At 47.7% G+C, this 15,303-nt stretch overlaps 1 protein-coding gene across 1 annotated transcript in view; it reads left to right on the forward strand.

The window, feature by feature from the left end:
* The window catches only part of SORBS1 (sorbin and SH3 domain containing 1), a 139,259-nt gene that overhangs the window by 69,505 nt on the left and 54,451 nt on the right, over window positions 1–15,303 (forward strand). Inside the window, exons 16-20 of the mRNA XM_065408217.1 lie at window positions 1,041–1,115; window positions 1,450–1,512; window positions 12,576–12,623; window positions 12,732–12,861; window positions 14,304–14,418. Of these exons, the coding sequence (XP_065264289.1) occupies window positions 1,041–1,115; window positions 1,450–1,512; window positions 12,576–12,623; window positions 12,732–12,861; window positions 14,304–14,418 (431 nt within the window). The remainder of the gene's footprint in view (window positions 1–1,040; window positions 1,116–1,449; window positions 1,513–12,575; window positions 12,624–12,731; window positions 12,862–14,303; window positions 14,419–15,303) is intronic.

Raw genomic sequence — 15,303 nt, forward strand, 5'->3', positions numbered from 1 at the left:
TTTTGGCCCCAAGGAGCACGTGTCCACTCTTTTCCCCCTTCTCAAGGAAACGTCCCAGAGGTGATTAGTCCAGAATTTCCAAATAAACCTATTTGGAAAGAGAAATGCATGTTTTAAAATGTTCCTGTCAGAGCCAGGATTCAGGTTGCTCTGTTCCCCTTGCTACAGTTAGAAAACATCACAAATGCCTTCCTGTCCTTATTTAGCAATGCCATCAACTGGTGCTGGGAAACAGGTCCCTAAACTTCAGTCTTAGCAGTACAATGACACCGAGTTGGCTTTTAAACAAGGAGAGGCTACCCTGTGAAAATATGGACAGTCTGCAATAGAAAATAATTGGTAATGTTACATTGCTTAATAACTTAGGGCCTGATCCAAAACCCATTACGTGAATGGAAAGACTCCCATTAACTTCAGTGGGATCTGGATCAGACTTCTGCTGTTCAAATACTGTTGATATCTTTAAAAGGCAAAATTATGGCGAGCACTTATATATTGGTTACAACATATCCTCCATGAATCCATTACTTTTTGGTACATTGTATGTTCCAAGTCTCTCATTAGTGTGAGAAATGACTGAGGTCGTATTAGCAATCCAACCACACACAAGGCCTGATGTACATGATAACACAATTCTGAGCTGTGCTTACTAGTTCAAGTTGGTTTGCATTTGCTGCTGCAGATGCTATTTTGATGAGCTGACTAGTGAGTTTATGTAACCACTGCATTGTACTGGATGGAATGAGAACTGCTCAAGCTGTGAGTTGTAGCCCCTGTGCTGCTGACACAGATTCTTCTTCACCTCAAATGATAGAGGCACATGCTTCAGGAGCAGAGGATGAGTTCAATCCCTGCTGTCTTCCAAGCAGCCCAGATGTGCAGCGCAGTGATAACCACTAACGTGCCCATGGCTTTGTTACATTATAGACTCAGCATAAGAAGGATCGTTCCACAACTTCTGTGGATTCTTGCCTCACCTGGTCTTCTTCTTTAAATCTTTCCTTTCTGTTCTTTTTCCAAAACTTGCTCCTTCCACTTAGAAACTCCCGAAGAAAACCCTTATTGCCCTACCTACAAATTCCCTGAACTTCCTGAAATCCAGCAAACACCCGAAGGTACCATAAGTTCAGCCAGAGTATCTGTTGTCTTGTGTTTGAGTTAACTGTGCTGTAGCTCCATTATAGTAACTAGATTCAGGTACTAGATTTCCATTACCATTTATTACTCATGGTGGAAATTCGAGTACACCTAGTGTGCCTTAGTCTGTGATGTATAAAATGACTAAATCCTTCCTAACCCATTTAGCTGTTTGAAAGTATGATACCATTTCAGTCTACTATTATCAAAATAGGCAATAAAAGTTTACAGTGATGGAAAGTTGGGGAAACTATATGGTGCCTCCACTTCACTGTGGATAGTCTCAATACATACTGCTTTTCTCTGCTGCAGAAGACAATCCTTACTGTCCTACATACCAGTTTCCTGCGTCTACTCCTAGTCCTAAATCTGAAGGTAATAGTAAAGGACAAGATACCTTTTTCTGCACAAATGCTGCCTTGTTCATTTATTTTCTCCCTGGAGCTTTTCCTAGCCACTGAGTGTCATGCTGCCTCCTAATAGTTTGCTGCCTTCTGAGTGTTGCTGTGATGGTTTGAGGCCTTTTTTCGCTTTGTGGTGCTTTTCTGGCTTTTTCACTAGCCTTTGACTAATGCTACAAAACTGGGCTCTGCTTTGTTTCATGTGCATAGTCAGCTATACCTAGCTGTATGTGTGCAGTGGTTACTTAACATTCATACAGTGCTGACTCACATCTCATCTTGATGATGTCCCTTGAAAGATGACTTTAACTATGGTTTTGTTTTCCTTGGGAGCAATACATTTCTTTAATCTGCTCTTAACGTTTTTAATATTAACACAGGATAGTGCCTGGCCCAAAAGTCACTGAAGCCCATTGGCAAGATTCCCTAAAGTTTCCATGGTCTTTGGATCAGGCTGTTAGTGTCTATCTCTCTTTTTATTAATGTACATTTTAGAATAAATGGGATGTTGCTCATGTTGGTTTGCTCAAGGCTGGCCTCAGGAGCACAAGGACAGGATTTGGCATTCTCTTCAGCATGCTTTACCTGGAAACCGAGTGTATCCCCTAACTATCCTTTTGTCCTGCTGGTGGATGGTTGCTCAGGTGGTGGTTCAAGCACTGCTCAGAACCCTTTGCACTTTTACTTTCCAAGAAGCTACTGCAGTAGCCAGTGCTGAAGAGACTGTCCTCTACATGTGAGAAGCATTGGCATCTGCTGCACTCAGTTGAACAGGAGCCAGGACGGGCTAGGTGGGCAGACATCTCCCACTGGGGAAAGTGTGGTTTGGGACTGGCCCGTTTGGGGGTAATCAGTAGGGGTTTTCCAGAGCCCTTTACTGCTACAACGTAGGAAACTTGCCTGTATGGTGGGTTGTGCATAGTTGGACATAAAATATGGATCCCTTATGTCAAAGTAGGCTAGGGGATTTAGACTCACATCCCCTGTTAAAATGAATGGGGAACAGATATTTTGAGACATGGGAATAAGATACATTCCCACCTTTGGTGCTTTGAGATGTATGGATGAAAAATGCTATCCTATACAAGTGCAATGTATTTGATGCCTTAATAGCAGAGATAGTGTGTGTGTGTGTGTGTGTGTGTGTGTGTGTGTGTGTGTGTGTGTGTGTGTGTTGGACAGACCCAGACCAGTGGGGTACAGGAGTCTGGTAGAGGACAAATATACTGGTCACTGGATGAGTAGTTTTCTGTTCCCTGAGTGACCAGAGCAGGGGCTGCACTAGAGTAATCAGGAACCTGCTAGAACCAGTTAAGGCAGGCAGGCTAATTAGGACACCTGGAGCCAATTAAGAAGAAGCTTCTAGAATCAATTAAGGCAGGCTAATCAGGGCACCTGGGTTTTAAAAGGAGCTCACTTCAGTTTGTGGTGGGAGTGTGAGGAGCTGGGAGCAAGAGGCTCAAGGAGCTGAGAGTGAGAGCTGCTGGAGGACTGAGGAGCACAAGCGTTATCAGACACCAGGAGGAAGGTCCTGTGGTGAGAATAAGGAAGGTGTTTGGAGGAGGCCATGGGGAAGTAGCCCAGGGAGTTGTAGCTGTCATGCAGCTGTTACAGGAGGCACTATAGACAGCTGCAGTCCACAGGGCCCTAGGCTGGAACCCGGAGTAGAGGGCGGGCCCGGGTTCCCCCCAAACCTCCCAATTGACCTGGACTGTGGGTTCTTCCAGAGGGGAAGGTCTCTGGGCTGTTCCCCAACCCACATGGTGAATCTCTGAGGCAAGAAAATCCGCCAATAAGCGCAGGACCCACCAAGATCGAGGAGGAACTTTGTCACACTGGTGTTAGGAGTGGGATCTTGGGGTGCACAGCGCAGCGGAAGAAGGAGGGTGATTTAAACAACAACAACAACAACGAGAGGGTTTATTTTTTTCCCACCACTATGGATGATGTAGTGCGGGCACTGATACAAGCTACGGCGGCCCAGCAGGAGGCTACCCGTGTCCAGGCAGCCACCCAACAGGAGGCAGTGCGGCTGCAGCAAGAGACTAATCGCCTGCTGATGGACCAGGCTGCTCAAGACCAAGCTATGTTGCGGGAACTGGTAAACCAGGTAAAGTCCCTTACAGAGCTGAATCGCTGCCATGATGGGACGCGGCTCATACGGGCCAGCCATTGGCTGCAGAAAATGACACAGGAGGATGATGTAGAGGCCTACCTTCTGGCCTTTGAGAGGACAGCCCTACGGGAGGCCTGGCCTCGAGATCAGTGGTCTGGCATCCTTGCCCCATTCCTGTGTGGGGAGGCCCAGAAGGCCTACCATGATCTGCCTGAAGAGGCTGCGGCAGACTACCCCCAGCTGAAAGCAGAGATCCTGGCCAGATCTGGGGTAACGACAGCAGTGCGGGCCCAGCAGTATCACGGTTGGAGGTACCAGGAAGACAAAACCCCGCGGTCCCAATTGTGTGACCTCATCCATCTCGCACGAAAGTGGCTGCAAACAGAGTCCCGGAGTCCGGAAGAGATACTAGCGGTTCTGGTCATCGACCGATACATGAGGGGACTACCACCAGACCTTTGTGCTTGGGTTAGTCAGAACGAACCCTCCACCTATGACGAGGTTGTCGCCCTGGTAGAGAGGCGAAGGACAGCGAGGGAGCTGACCCAACCAGTTAAGGAAGAGGCACCCCGGGTTAAATTAGCAGCACCAAGCCCTAAAGTTCGGGTGACTGGGCCACCAGGAGGGTCCAGGTGGAAAAAGAGAGAGGCTGAAGGCCCATCAGAGGCCACAAAGAGTCGGAGCACTGAGGGAGAAGAGGATCGTGATGTTAGACTGCCCAAACCAAGAGACCGGGGAACACCTAGGGCTCCATACAGATGTTATGCCTGCGGGGAGTGGGGACACATAGCTGCACAGTGTCCCAATGCTGAGGAGCCTATGCAGTGTAACCTGGGGAACTGGGCAGATCCGTGCTCCCTAATCCACCTTGTGGGGGGTCTCACTAACCCCACATATGTATACCAGACCAGTGAAACTAAATGGGGTAGGGACCACGGCACTGGTTGATTCGGGGAGTGCTATCACGCTTAACTCAGGGAAGCTCATGAAGCCTAGTCAGCTGCTGCAGGCTAAACGTATGGGGATAACATGTGTCCATGGGACAGTTAGTTACTACCCCACCATCCCAGTAAAAATCGAGATCCAAGGGAACACTACTGAGGTAGCAGCAGGTGTAGTCCCTAAACTCCCATACCCGGTGCTCATAGGGAGGGACTTCCCAGGGTTGGGAAACTTACTCCCAGTAGGGGGATTGGAGAAAGATGGGGACCCTAAAATTGATGAGGCATCCACAGCAGACTGTCAACCCCCAATCTTCTCTGAAATATCCCCAGATTTGTTCTCCACTCCCAGACAGGGTAGAAAGACAAAAAGGGAAAGAAGGGCAGCTAAGGCCTTGGGAACCCGAATACTGACCCAAAGCCAGAGGGTCGCTCTTGTAGGTAGGCGGACCCGCGCAGCTGAAAAGGAGGCCACGCAGGAGGGAGAAGCACCTGAGTCTGACCCCCACCCTAATGCTTCTGAACCAGTAGAGGCAACAGAGACTGGGCCCCTAGATCTTGGGCAGATTAGCCCCGGGAGAGGAAATTTTGGACGGGACCAGGCAGAAGACCCAAGGTATGACAACATTAGGAAGGAGGTGACTGAAATAGATGGGGTCCCCGTGGAAGGGAAAATCCAGGGACCAGGACCTTACTTCATAATGAAGAAGGATCTCTTATACCGGGTTGCACCAGTACAGGGGCAGAAGGTACAGCAGATCCTAGTACCTCAACAACACCAGAACGCTGTATTAAGTCTTGCTCATAGTTCTCTTTTGGGGGGGCATTTGGGGGTAGAGAAGACCCTGGCACGAGTCCTACGACAGTTCTTCTGGCCCGGAGTACATGAAGAAGTGCGGCGGTACTATGCCTCCTGCCCGGAGTGTCAGCTGCACAGTCCCCGTCCCCACTTGAGGGCACCTTTAGTACCCCTTCCCATCATAGAGGTCCCCTTCGAGCGAATAGCCATGGACCTAGTGGGACCCCTGGAGAAGACGGCTCGGGGCCACCAATATATACTTGTTGTTTTGGACTATGCTACTCGCTACCCAGAAGCCGTCCCCCTGCAGAACACGGCCTCTAAAACTATAGCCAAAGAGCTGGTGGGGATCTTTGCCCGAATGGGGCTACCGAAGGAGATATTAACCAACCAAGGAACCCCATTTATGTCGAAGCTAATGAAGGACCTCTGTACGCTGCTCCATATACATACCCTGAGAACTTCGGTCTACCATCTGCAGACTGATGGGTTGGTAGAAAGGTTTAACCGAACCCTCAAGGCTATGATAAGGAAGGTGGTAAGTCGGGACGGGAAGGATTGGGACACCCTACTACCCTACCTTATGTTCGCTATCCAGGAGGTACCTCAGGCCTCAACTGGGTTTTCCCCCTTCGAGTTATTATACAGGCGTCACCCCCGTGGTATACTAGATATCGCCAAAGAGATCTGGGAAGAAGAACCCAATGAGGGGAGAAATATAATAGAGCATGTAATGCAGATGCGAGACCGGATAGCCTGGGTTACCCCTATTGTACGGGAAGATTTGGAGAAGGCACAGGAGGCCCAGCGGGAAGTAACCTACAAGGTGCGGCAGCCAGGACGCAGAAAACAAGAACAGATTTATCACGTTAACCTTCTGAAACCCTGGCATGCACAACGGTCCAAAAAAGACCTAACCCAGGAAAACAAGCTGTCCAAACAGGTGAGAGTGTCTCCCGATTTAACACCAGACCAGAAGAATGAGGTGTCTGAGATGATCTTCCGGAACCAAGATGTGTTCTCGACAAAACCGCGTCGAACAACCGAGACATATCACCACATGGTCACGAACCCTGGGGCCAGAGTAACAATGAGGCCCTATCGGGTGCCAGCGGCAAAAAGGGAGGAAATAAAAGCAGAAGTAAAAAAAATGCTGGAGTTGGGGATCATCGAAGAATCCCACAGTCAGTGGTCCAGCCCAGTCGTGCTGGTGCCCAAACCTGATGGCACCACAAGATTTTGCAACGACTTCCGGCGACTAAACGAAGTATCCCAGTTCGACGTGTACCCCATACCTCGCATAGATGAGCTAGTGGACCGTCTGGGTAATGCCCGGTACTTGACTACCCTAGACTTGACAAAGGGGTACTGGCAGATTCCCCTTGCAGAAGACGCAAAGGAAAAGACTGCGTTCTCTACACCAGAGGGTCTTTTTCAATATACTGTTCTCCCTTTTGGACTACATGGGGCCTCAGCTACCTTCCAGCGCCTCATGGACAAGCTATTACGCCCGCATAACAGTTATGCTGCTGCCTACTTGGACGATGTGGTCATTCATACCCCAGACTGGGAAACCCACCTGGAGAAGGTGGAGGCAGTCCTCGATACCTTCAGGCGAGCTGGCCTTACAGCAAACCCTGCCAAGTGTGCTGTAGGGTTTACAGAGGCCAAATATCTTGGCTACATTGTGGGAAAAGGTCTGGTAAAACCCCAAGTGAACAAGTTAGAGGCCATCCAAAATTGGCCCCGACCAAGTCACAAGAAACAAGTCCAGGCGTTCCTAGGTGTGGTGAGGTATTACCGACGATTTATCCCCCACTTTGCCACAAGGGCAAGCCCCCTGACAGACCTAGTGAAAGCCCGTGGACCTGATCTGGTGAGATGGTCTGACGCAGCAGAGGAAGCATTCACAGACCTACGGACTGCCCTCTGCAGTAACCCCGTACTGATAGCCCCTGATTTCACCAAGGAGTTTATCCTGCAGACAGATGCATCGGAAGTAGGGTTGGGAGCCATTCTATCACAGATGGTCGGGGAGGAGGAACACCCAATTCTATACCTCAGTCGGAAACTCCTTCCAAGGGAACAAAAATATGCAGTGGTGGAGAGAGAATGCCTCGCTGTAAAATGGGCCATGGAAACATTGTGCTACTACCTGCTCAGGTGCAGATTTGTCCTCGTGACCGACCATGCCCCTCTTCAATGGATGCAGCGGAATAAGGAGAAGAACACAAGGGTGACCAGATGGTTCTTATCCCTCCAACCTTTCCAGTTCCGTGTGCAACACAGAGCAGGGAGCCGTCATGGCAACGCCGATGGCTTGTCACGTGTGCACTGTCTGGCGTCCCAAGCTGCCCAACCCCTTGGCGTTGAGCAGGGGGGAGGGAGATGTGACAGACCCAGACCAGTGGGGTACAGGAGTCTGGTAGAGGGCAAATATACTGGTCACTGGATGAGTAGTTTTCTGTTCCCTGAGTGACCAGAGCAGGGGCTGCACTAGAGTAATCAGGAACCTGCTAGAACCAGTTAAGGCAGGCAGGCTAATTAGGACACCTGGAGCCAATTAAGAAGAAGCTTCTAGAATCAATTAAGGCAGGCTAATCAGGGCACCTGGGTTTTAAAAGGAGCTCACTTCAGTTTGTGGTGGGAGTGTGAGGAGCTGGGAGCAAGAGGTGCAAGGAGCTGAGAGTGAGAGGGTGTGCTGCTGGAGGACTGAGGAGCACAAGTGTTATCAGTCACCAGGAGGAAGGTCCTGTGGAGAATAAGGAAGGTGTTTGGAGGAGGCCATGGGGAAGTAGCCCAGGGAGTTGTAGCTGTCATGCAGCTGTTACAGGAGGCACTATAGACAGCTGCAGTCCACAGGGCCCTGGGCTGGAACCTGGAGTAGAGGGCGGGCCCAGGTTCCCCCCAAACCTCCCAATTGACCTGGACTGTGGGTTCTTCCAGAGGGGAAGGTCTCTGGGCTGTTCCCCAGCCCACATGGTGAATCTCTGAGGCAAGAAAATCCGCCAATAAGCGCAGGACCCACCAAGATAGAGGAGGAACTTTGTCACTGTGTGTGTGTGAGAGAGAGAGAGACAGACAGACAGACTATGGTAAGCTGATGAATGACTTATAAAGATGATTCAATTTTCTTGTTTCAGGATCCATTTTACTTTTGTCAGAACTAATGTATTTTGCCATAAAGCACTGTCATTAATGCAATAGGACTTTGTATTCCCATAAATGTCTCCTGCTCATGTATAAATGCACAGATAAATAATATGCTCATATTTAGCTAGTCGCAATATTATTAGACCAAACTTTTGTCCTTTGTTCTTGCTACCATGTAAAGTATGTTTTGGCTTTTAATATCTGCTTGGATTTTTTCTTTATTAGAGAATCCAAGATAATGGCAATAATTGGGTCCATTCTGGCAGTTCTAGACTATTCAAAGTCTTTTGGAAGTTTTTTAAATATGAAACAAAGGGTGTGAACAGAGATGGACTGAAACCTCAAAATTCAAATCCAGGTTTCAAACAATCCAAAATTCAGGGTTTGGGATTAGGCCATTATAGAGAGAGAAGCCATTTACAAAATTCTGATCTGGGCTCTTATTTCAAACACCTGCAAAGTGTGGGAAGTTCAGCCCCAGAGTTTTGGTTTGGGCCCCACACACAACAACTACACTCCTTAAGGTTCAGTACAAATTACAAGGAAAAGTCCTTGTCTCACAGAAGGAGTCCAATATGGAAGCCATGAACTGGTGATTCCTACCTCCTATAACGAAGGCCATATGGGTAGGGTACAGGACTGGGAATCAAGAGTCCTGGTTTCTGTCCCCAGTTCTGGCAGTGATGTACTGTATGATCTTTACCAAGTCACTCAACCTCTCAGTCCTTCAGTGTTCCCCATTGTAAAATGGGAATAAATATGCTTACTCATCTTTGCAAAACACTGAGATGCAAAGCATTATATATATATATATATATATATATATATATATATATATATATATATATATATATATATATATATATATATATATATATATATTCATTCCAGTTATTACTGCTATGCTAGAATATTGAAACTGGAAACTAGCACTTTCTTGAAATGCAGTGCTTCTATATGTTTTTATTGGCTGAATTATTAGCTGCAATGAATTTTGGCATTTTCCTTCAAATAAATAATTTTTAAAGAAGTGTTTTCATTATTCCACCAGCTTTCAATAACTTCCTGAGAGGCAGTTGGCTGAGAGGGTATTTTTAGACATTCATTCACCTGTACTTTTAGGAACAGGCGATATTATGATTTGCCATATATTGTACTCTCTAGAGAAAATCCATTTTTTTTTATATGGGAATAACCATCACCTTTCCAGCAAACAGCCTCTCAGGAATTTCCTTGAGTGACATTAACTAACAACATCCTTTTTCTGCCATTTAGATTTGAAATATGGAAATGACGCTGAAAACTGATGTTTGTCATTATGCCAGCTCAAGACTATCATAATTACAATGGAGTCACTAACCATCTGTTAGGAGCTAAACTAGGGTTACCATTCGTCCGGATTCCCCCGGACATGTCCGGATTTTTGAGCTAAAAATAGCGTCCGGGGGGAATTTGTAAATGTCCGGACTCTTTCCCCCCCCCCCCCCCCCACACACACACACACACATGCAGAGCGCGCGCGGCTAACAGGGCAGCCGGCCGGATGGTGCCACTTACATGGGGCTCCGACAGCCAGAGAGAGCCCCTCCTCCTCTCCCCTGCAGCTGAGATCACTCCCTCCCTCCCTGCATTCGCAGATCGCCTCCGGCAGTCTGGAGCTCCTCCCCCGCTCCTCCTCCCCTGCCAGCCAGCCTGCGGGGACGAACAGCTCAGGTCGTTCCTGAGCAAGTTCACAGAGACATTAGGCGAAGGCCAACAACAGGGGGCCAGAGGGTCGGAGAAGGGGCAGGGAGGTTTTGGAGGGGGCAGTCAAGAGACGGGGGGGGGGGTCGGGAGTTCGTGGGGGGCTTTCTGGGGGAGGGTGTGGATAAGGTTTTGGGCAGTCAGGGTACAGGTAGGGGGTAGGGTCCTGGGGGGCAGTTGGGGGGGGGTCTTAGGAGGGGGCAGTTAGGGGATAAGGAACAGGGAGGCTTAGGTAGGGGGTGGGGTTCTGGAGGGCAGTTAGGAGCAGGGGTCTCAGGAGGGGGCAGTCAGGGGACAAGGAGCGAGGGGGGGGTTGGGAGTTCTGGGGGGGCTGTCAGGGGGCAGGAGTGGGGAGAGGGATCGGAACAGTCAATGGGACAGGGAGCAGAGGGGTTTAGATGGGTCGGGAGTTCTGGGGGGGCTGTCAGGGGGTGGGGAGTGGTTGGATGGGGCGTGGGAGTCCCAGGGGTCTGTCTGGGGGTGGGGGTGTGGATAAGGGTTGGAGCAGTCAGGGTACAGGTAGGGGGTAGGGTCCTAGGGGGCCAGTTAGGATGGGGGGAGGGTCTCAGGAGGGGGCAGTCAGGGGACAAGAGGCAGGGAGGCTTAGGTAGGGGGTGGAGTCCTGGGGTGCAGTTAGGGGCAGGGGTCCCAGGAGGGGGCAGTCAGGGGACAAGGAGCGGGGGGGAGGGTTGGGGGTTCTGAGGGGGGCGGGAAGTGGGAGGGGCAGGGGCGGGGCTAGGGCAGGATGGGGCGGGGCTAGGGCGGGGCTCCTCCCGTCCTCTTTTTTGCTTGCTGAAATATGGTAACCCTAGCTAAACCTGCTGCTGCTCCAGTCAGTATGTAGCTTACCAAGACAATTCAGCAAAGGGGAAGGGCGGAAGGGAAGATTTGTTTGAGCTGAGCCTTTAACACACAAAGTTTGGTTCAATTAAAGGTGAAATTCAAAGTCAGTTCTTATGTTCTCCAAACCGATTGGCTCCTCAGTGAATGGTTCCAACAGCCTCAAACAGAGAGGGCAAGGATTGGGCTGCGAGCAGGAGCTACCCTGCCACCCCTTGCAGTGGTGCCTACAGATCAGGGTTGAGGCACATTGGTAGGGCAGGGGTGGCGTGGGAGTGCTTACATTGCCATTGCCAGGCCTGTACCTGGTCAATGGATTGTGTATTTCACTGTCCCAGGCTATCAATCAACACCACTGAGTTCACCAGGCATTTGATTTAACCTATTGTTCTTCTGATGGCCTCATCCATTCTGTATTTCTAGTCACTGTCAAGCCTTAATCCTTGGCTTTTTTAGGTATTTCTTCTCAAGAACACCAATGTCCCTTTACCCACAGTTCTTTTTGCAGAATTCACTGTAATACATTTTTCTACGCTGTATCTCTTAGGCTTGTCCACATCTCCAAGACATCTGCAAGACCTTGAGTTTGGATCATCAGCACAAAAGGAAGGATAGTCTTGGGGTGATGGCCTTAAACTGGGACTCAGGCACAGTGGGTTCAGTTCCCAGTCCTGACACTGACTTCCTCTGAGACCATGGGCACCTCATCTAAGACTTGTCCTGAAGACAAGCACAGACTTTAATGTGCCTTGAATCTGGCTCTAAGTGCCTTAAATCCCCATGTATAAAATGGGAATGATGAGACTTCTTTTATCCCACCCTTTTATGTGCCTGGCCTATTGAGAGTGTACACTGTTTGGAACAGGGACTATTTTTTTTGCTACAAGAACATGCAGCACCTAGCACGGTCCATGTTTTTTTTGTACCAAGCATATTGTTGGTACTTGAAGAATAATTTATGTGTATTAATATATTTGAATTCACTATACTAGTTAATAGAGGCAGAGTGGTCCAGTGATTGGAGCATGTGACTGTGAGTCAAGAATTCCTGGATTCTATTTCCATCTCTGACTCTGGTATTACCTTCGGCAAGTCACTTAAGGTTTTGGTACCCCAGTTTGCCTTTCAGCTTTTGGTACCATTGGTATAATAATACCTACCACAGGGGTTTTGTGACACTAAATGAACAAATGGTTGTAACACACTTTGAGACCCTCATAGAAAGGTGCTGAAGAAGTGGAAAGAATTTATATTTACAGTTCACCTAAAAACTATTTTCTAAGTGTGACTTTCACTGCTTAGAATCCTCTCTTTGTCATGGGTGTTTGGCACATTACTATGAGATTAAGAACAATGTGTGACCAAAAGAAAGCAGAGAGGCCTCGAACTTTGCTTCTTAGTAACACTTTCATCTCACTTGCAAACTATTTTGTTTTGTTTTTCAGATGAAGATTCTGATTCTTACTCTCCTCATTATTCCTATTCTGAAGATAGTAAGTAACATTTCATGTGCAACTTTATGGACATGAATTAACAGTAAGCATCACTCATCTTGGCCTCCTATGAAATTTACCAAGATTTTTGTATATGCCTTTTTGCAGCAAGAACCCAGCCCTCAGTGCCCCGGTCCAAGAGTGAGATGGACAACATTGACCCTGACAAGGTTGTTAAGAGATCTGCTACTCTGCCACTTCCAACTCGTACTTCATCACTGAAATCTAGCCCAGAAAGGTAACCTGAACTAAGGGAGAACCTCAAAAGTTCTCATTAGGGAGGGGACTCAGATGCAAAGCTTGGACCCGGATTTGGAGCTGAACTTTCCCAGAGTCCAGGGCAGTTTGGATCTGGAGTATAGCGAGGAGTTGTGCTATTCCTCTGATAGGTACTGAAACCTTAATGTGTTCCTTCATCATCCCAACCTACCCCCTCTGTTTGTCTGTCTCATCCATCTATTGCCTCCATGTCTTTTCATATAGCTCAGGCCCTCTCTGGAACAGGAACTGTTTCCTTTGGTACATGTCTGTACAATGCCTAGCACAGCAAGTCCTGATCCTTGATTGTGGTTCCTAGGCACTACACCGTAATATAAATATTAACAAGTATCCAAAGTGTCTCTAAACCTCCTGGGTCTACAGAACTGAGCTGGAAGTCTCCTGAAAAAAAGGCCCTTCTAGAGCCAGTCTGGACTTGGAAATCCAGAGACATGTGAAAATGAAAGTCAAGGGCAGTATGGTCTAGCAGACAGGACCTGGAATGCTGGACCTGCATTCTATTCCTGGCTCTGCTGTGGGACCTTAGGCAAGTCCCTTCAACTCTTGTGCCTGTTTCCTCTCTAGTCCTTCTGAACCATTTGTACTTACAAGCCAGGTCAGTACAACCAGATCAGATCTCTAGTACAGATGAGCCCTTAGAACCTCCCAGCAGAAGAAAGATGGGCCCACGTCAGACTTCAGCCCCAGTTCCATCTTTTCCCAAAATTCAGGCAGAGTGTGGGGGGATGTTCTAGTCTCAGAGGCTGACTTAAGAGTTCGAGCCTAGATTCAGTTCAAAGTCGGGGGGGGGGGGGGGGGGGAGGGTGTTGGAATTCTGCAGGCCTATCTCTAAGATACTTCCAGTAAGGAAAGAAGCGTAAGTTTGGCAATTCATCGAAAAGAATTGCAAGAAACCTTTACTGTCCTTTCAAGTGATTTTTAGCAGCTGACACATATACACAAATTTAATTCTGGTTGCTATTAAAAAATAATACCAATAATAAAAAACAATACCCAAACCCATCTGACCTGTTCCTCTTGCAGCAAGTTTCCTGCTTTAGGCTATGTCCACCCTAGTCAGCTTTTAGCGACACAGCTGTACTGCTAAAAGGCATGCAGTGTAGCTGCTGTTTGTCAACAGGAGAGAGCTCTCCTGTCGACAAAAAACGTCCACACCCAACGAGCGATGGTAGCTTTATCTGCAGTAGCTGTTCACACCGGTGCTTTTCGTTGACAAAACTTTTCTCTTTTGGGGTGTGGGTGTGTGTGGTTTTTTAACACCTCTGAATGACAAAAGTTTTGTCATTCAGTTGCCAGTGAAGAGAAAGCCACAGATTACCTGGGGAAGGAGCTTGTCCAAAGAATACCCTCATTTTCATGGCAATAGCAGAGTTCTGGGCTAATTAGCCTCTCTTTCCTCAGGAATGATTGGGAACCCCCAGACAAGAAGGTGGATACCAGAAAATATCGGGCAGAGCCAAAGAGCATTTACGACTACCAGCCAGGAAAGTCCTCTGTTTTGGACAATGAAAAGATGGTAATGTTCCTTTTATCCTGCTCCGTGACTTGGGCCTGTGATTACAATATGCTCCACAAGCGCTTGTATATTTCCATTCAGATAGGTTTCCTTACACTTATGTCTCCTACGTTATGCCATTCCCATATATTTTTGTTTTGCAAATGTTTGAGTAACTTCTTAACATCGTCACTCCACTAAAGGCAGATCCTGGGGAGCTGAGAGGGGCCTTTCCTTGTGGACGTGTTGTTTTCTGTGTTAAGTATGGCTCACTAACCCTTGTTTGTAATCTGTGTTTGACTCCATGGCCTGTCTCTGGTTTGCAAGCTGTGCTTATTTCTAATGCACAGCCATAGTTTATTCCATAGCGTTTGAGGCAGCAGGCCGACTAGTGTTCAAAATATTGTGTTCTTTTGAGGTCAGCAGCTTTAAAGAAGTTAACAGTAAGTTTCATGCTGTGTTAGTGTAATCATGGAAGTGCTAAAAAATACGGCGGTGTTTTTTATTGAGTGAATATTTTGGTACCTAAAGTAGTGATTGTTCTTCAAGGGGTATTTGGTTGAAAGACACAGTTTAAAGTGCTGATTGTTTGTGAGACTCACAATATAAGTCTGGGGCCATGTTTTCATTAATGCTTTGGAGCAGGATTGAGGAGCTGTACAGAGCGAACAGTCACTTTTATTTTAAGATACAGTTGTGACAGGCAATTTAAAAGCAACAGAAATATGTGGCTAAACTACTGAATAATATGTCTGACTCAGGCTTTTTTCCCTGTTCAATATTTGCTTTCAAGTAACATAAGGCCCATTATTTTATCCTGGGACTAATTCTCCTTTCACACCAGTGTAACACCATCTTTTTAAATGAAGTTACTCTTGGTCCAGGCCCAATCCAATGCCTGTTGAA

Source organism: Emys orbicularis, chromosome 7, assembly GCF_028017835.1.
Source record: "Emys orbicularis isolate rEmyOrb1 chromosome 7, rEmyOrb1.hap1, whole genome shotgun sequence".
Taxonomy (NCBI): Eukaryota; Metazoa; Chordata; order Testudines; family Emydidae; genus Emys; species Emys orbicularis.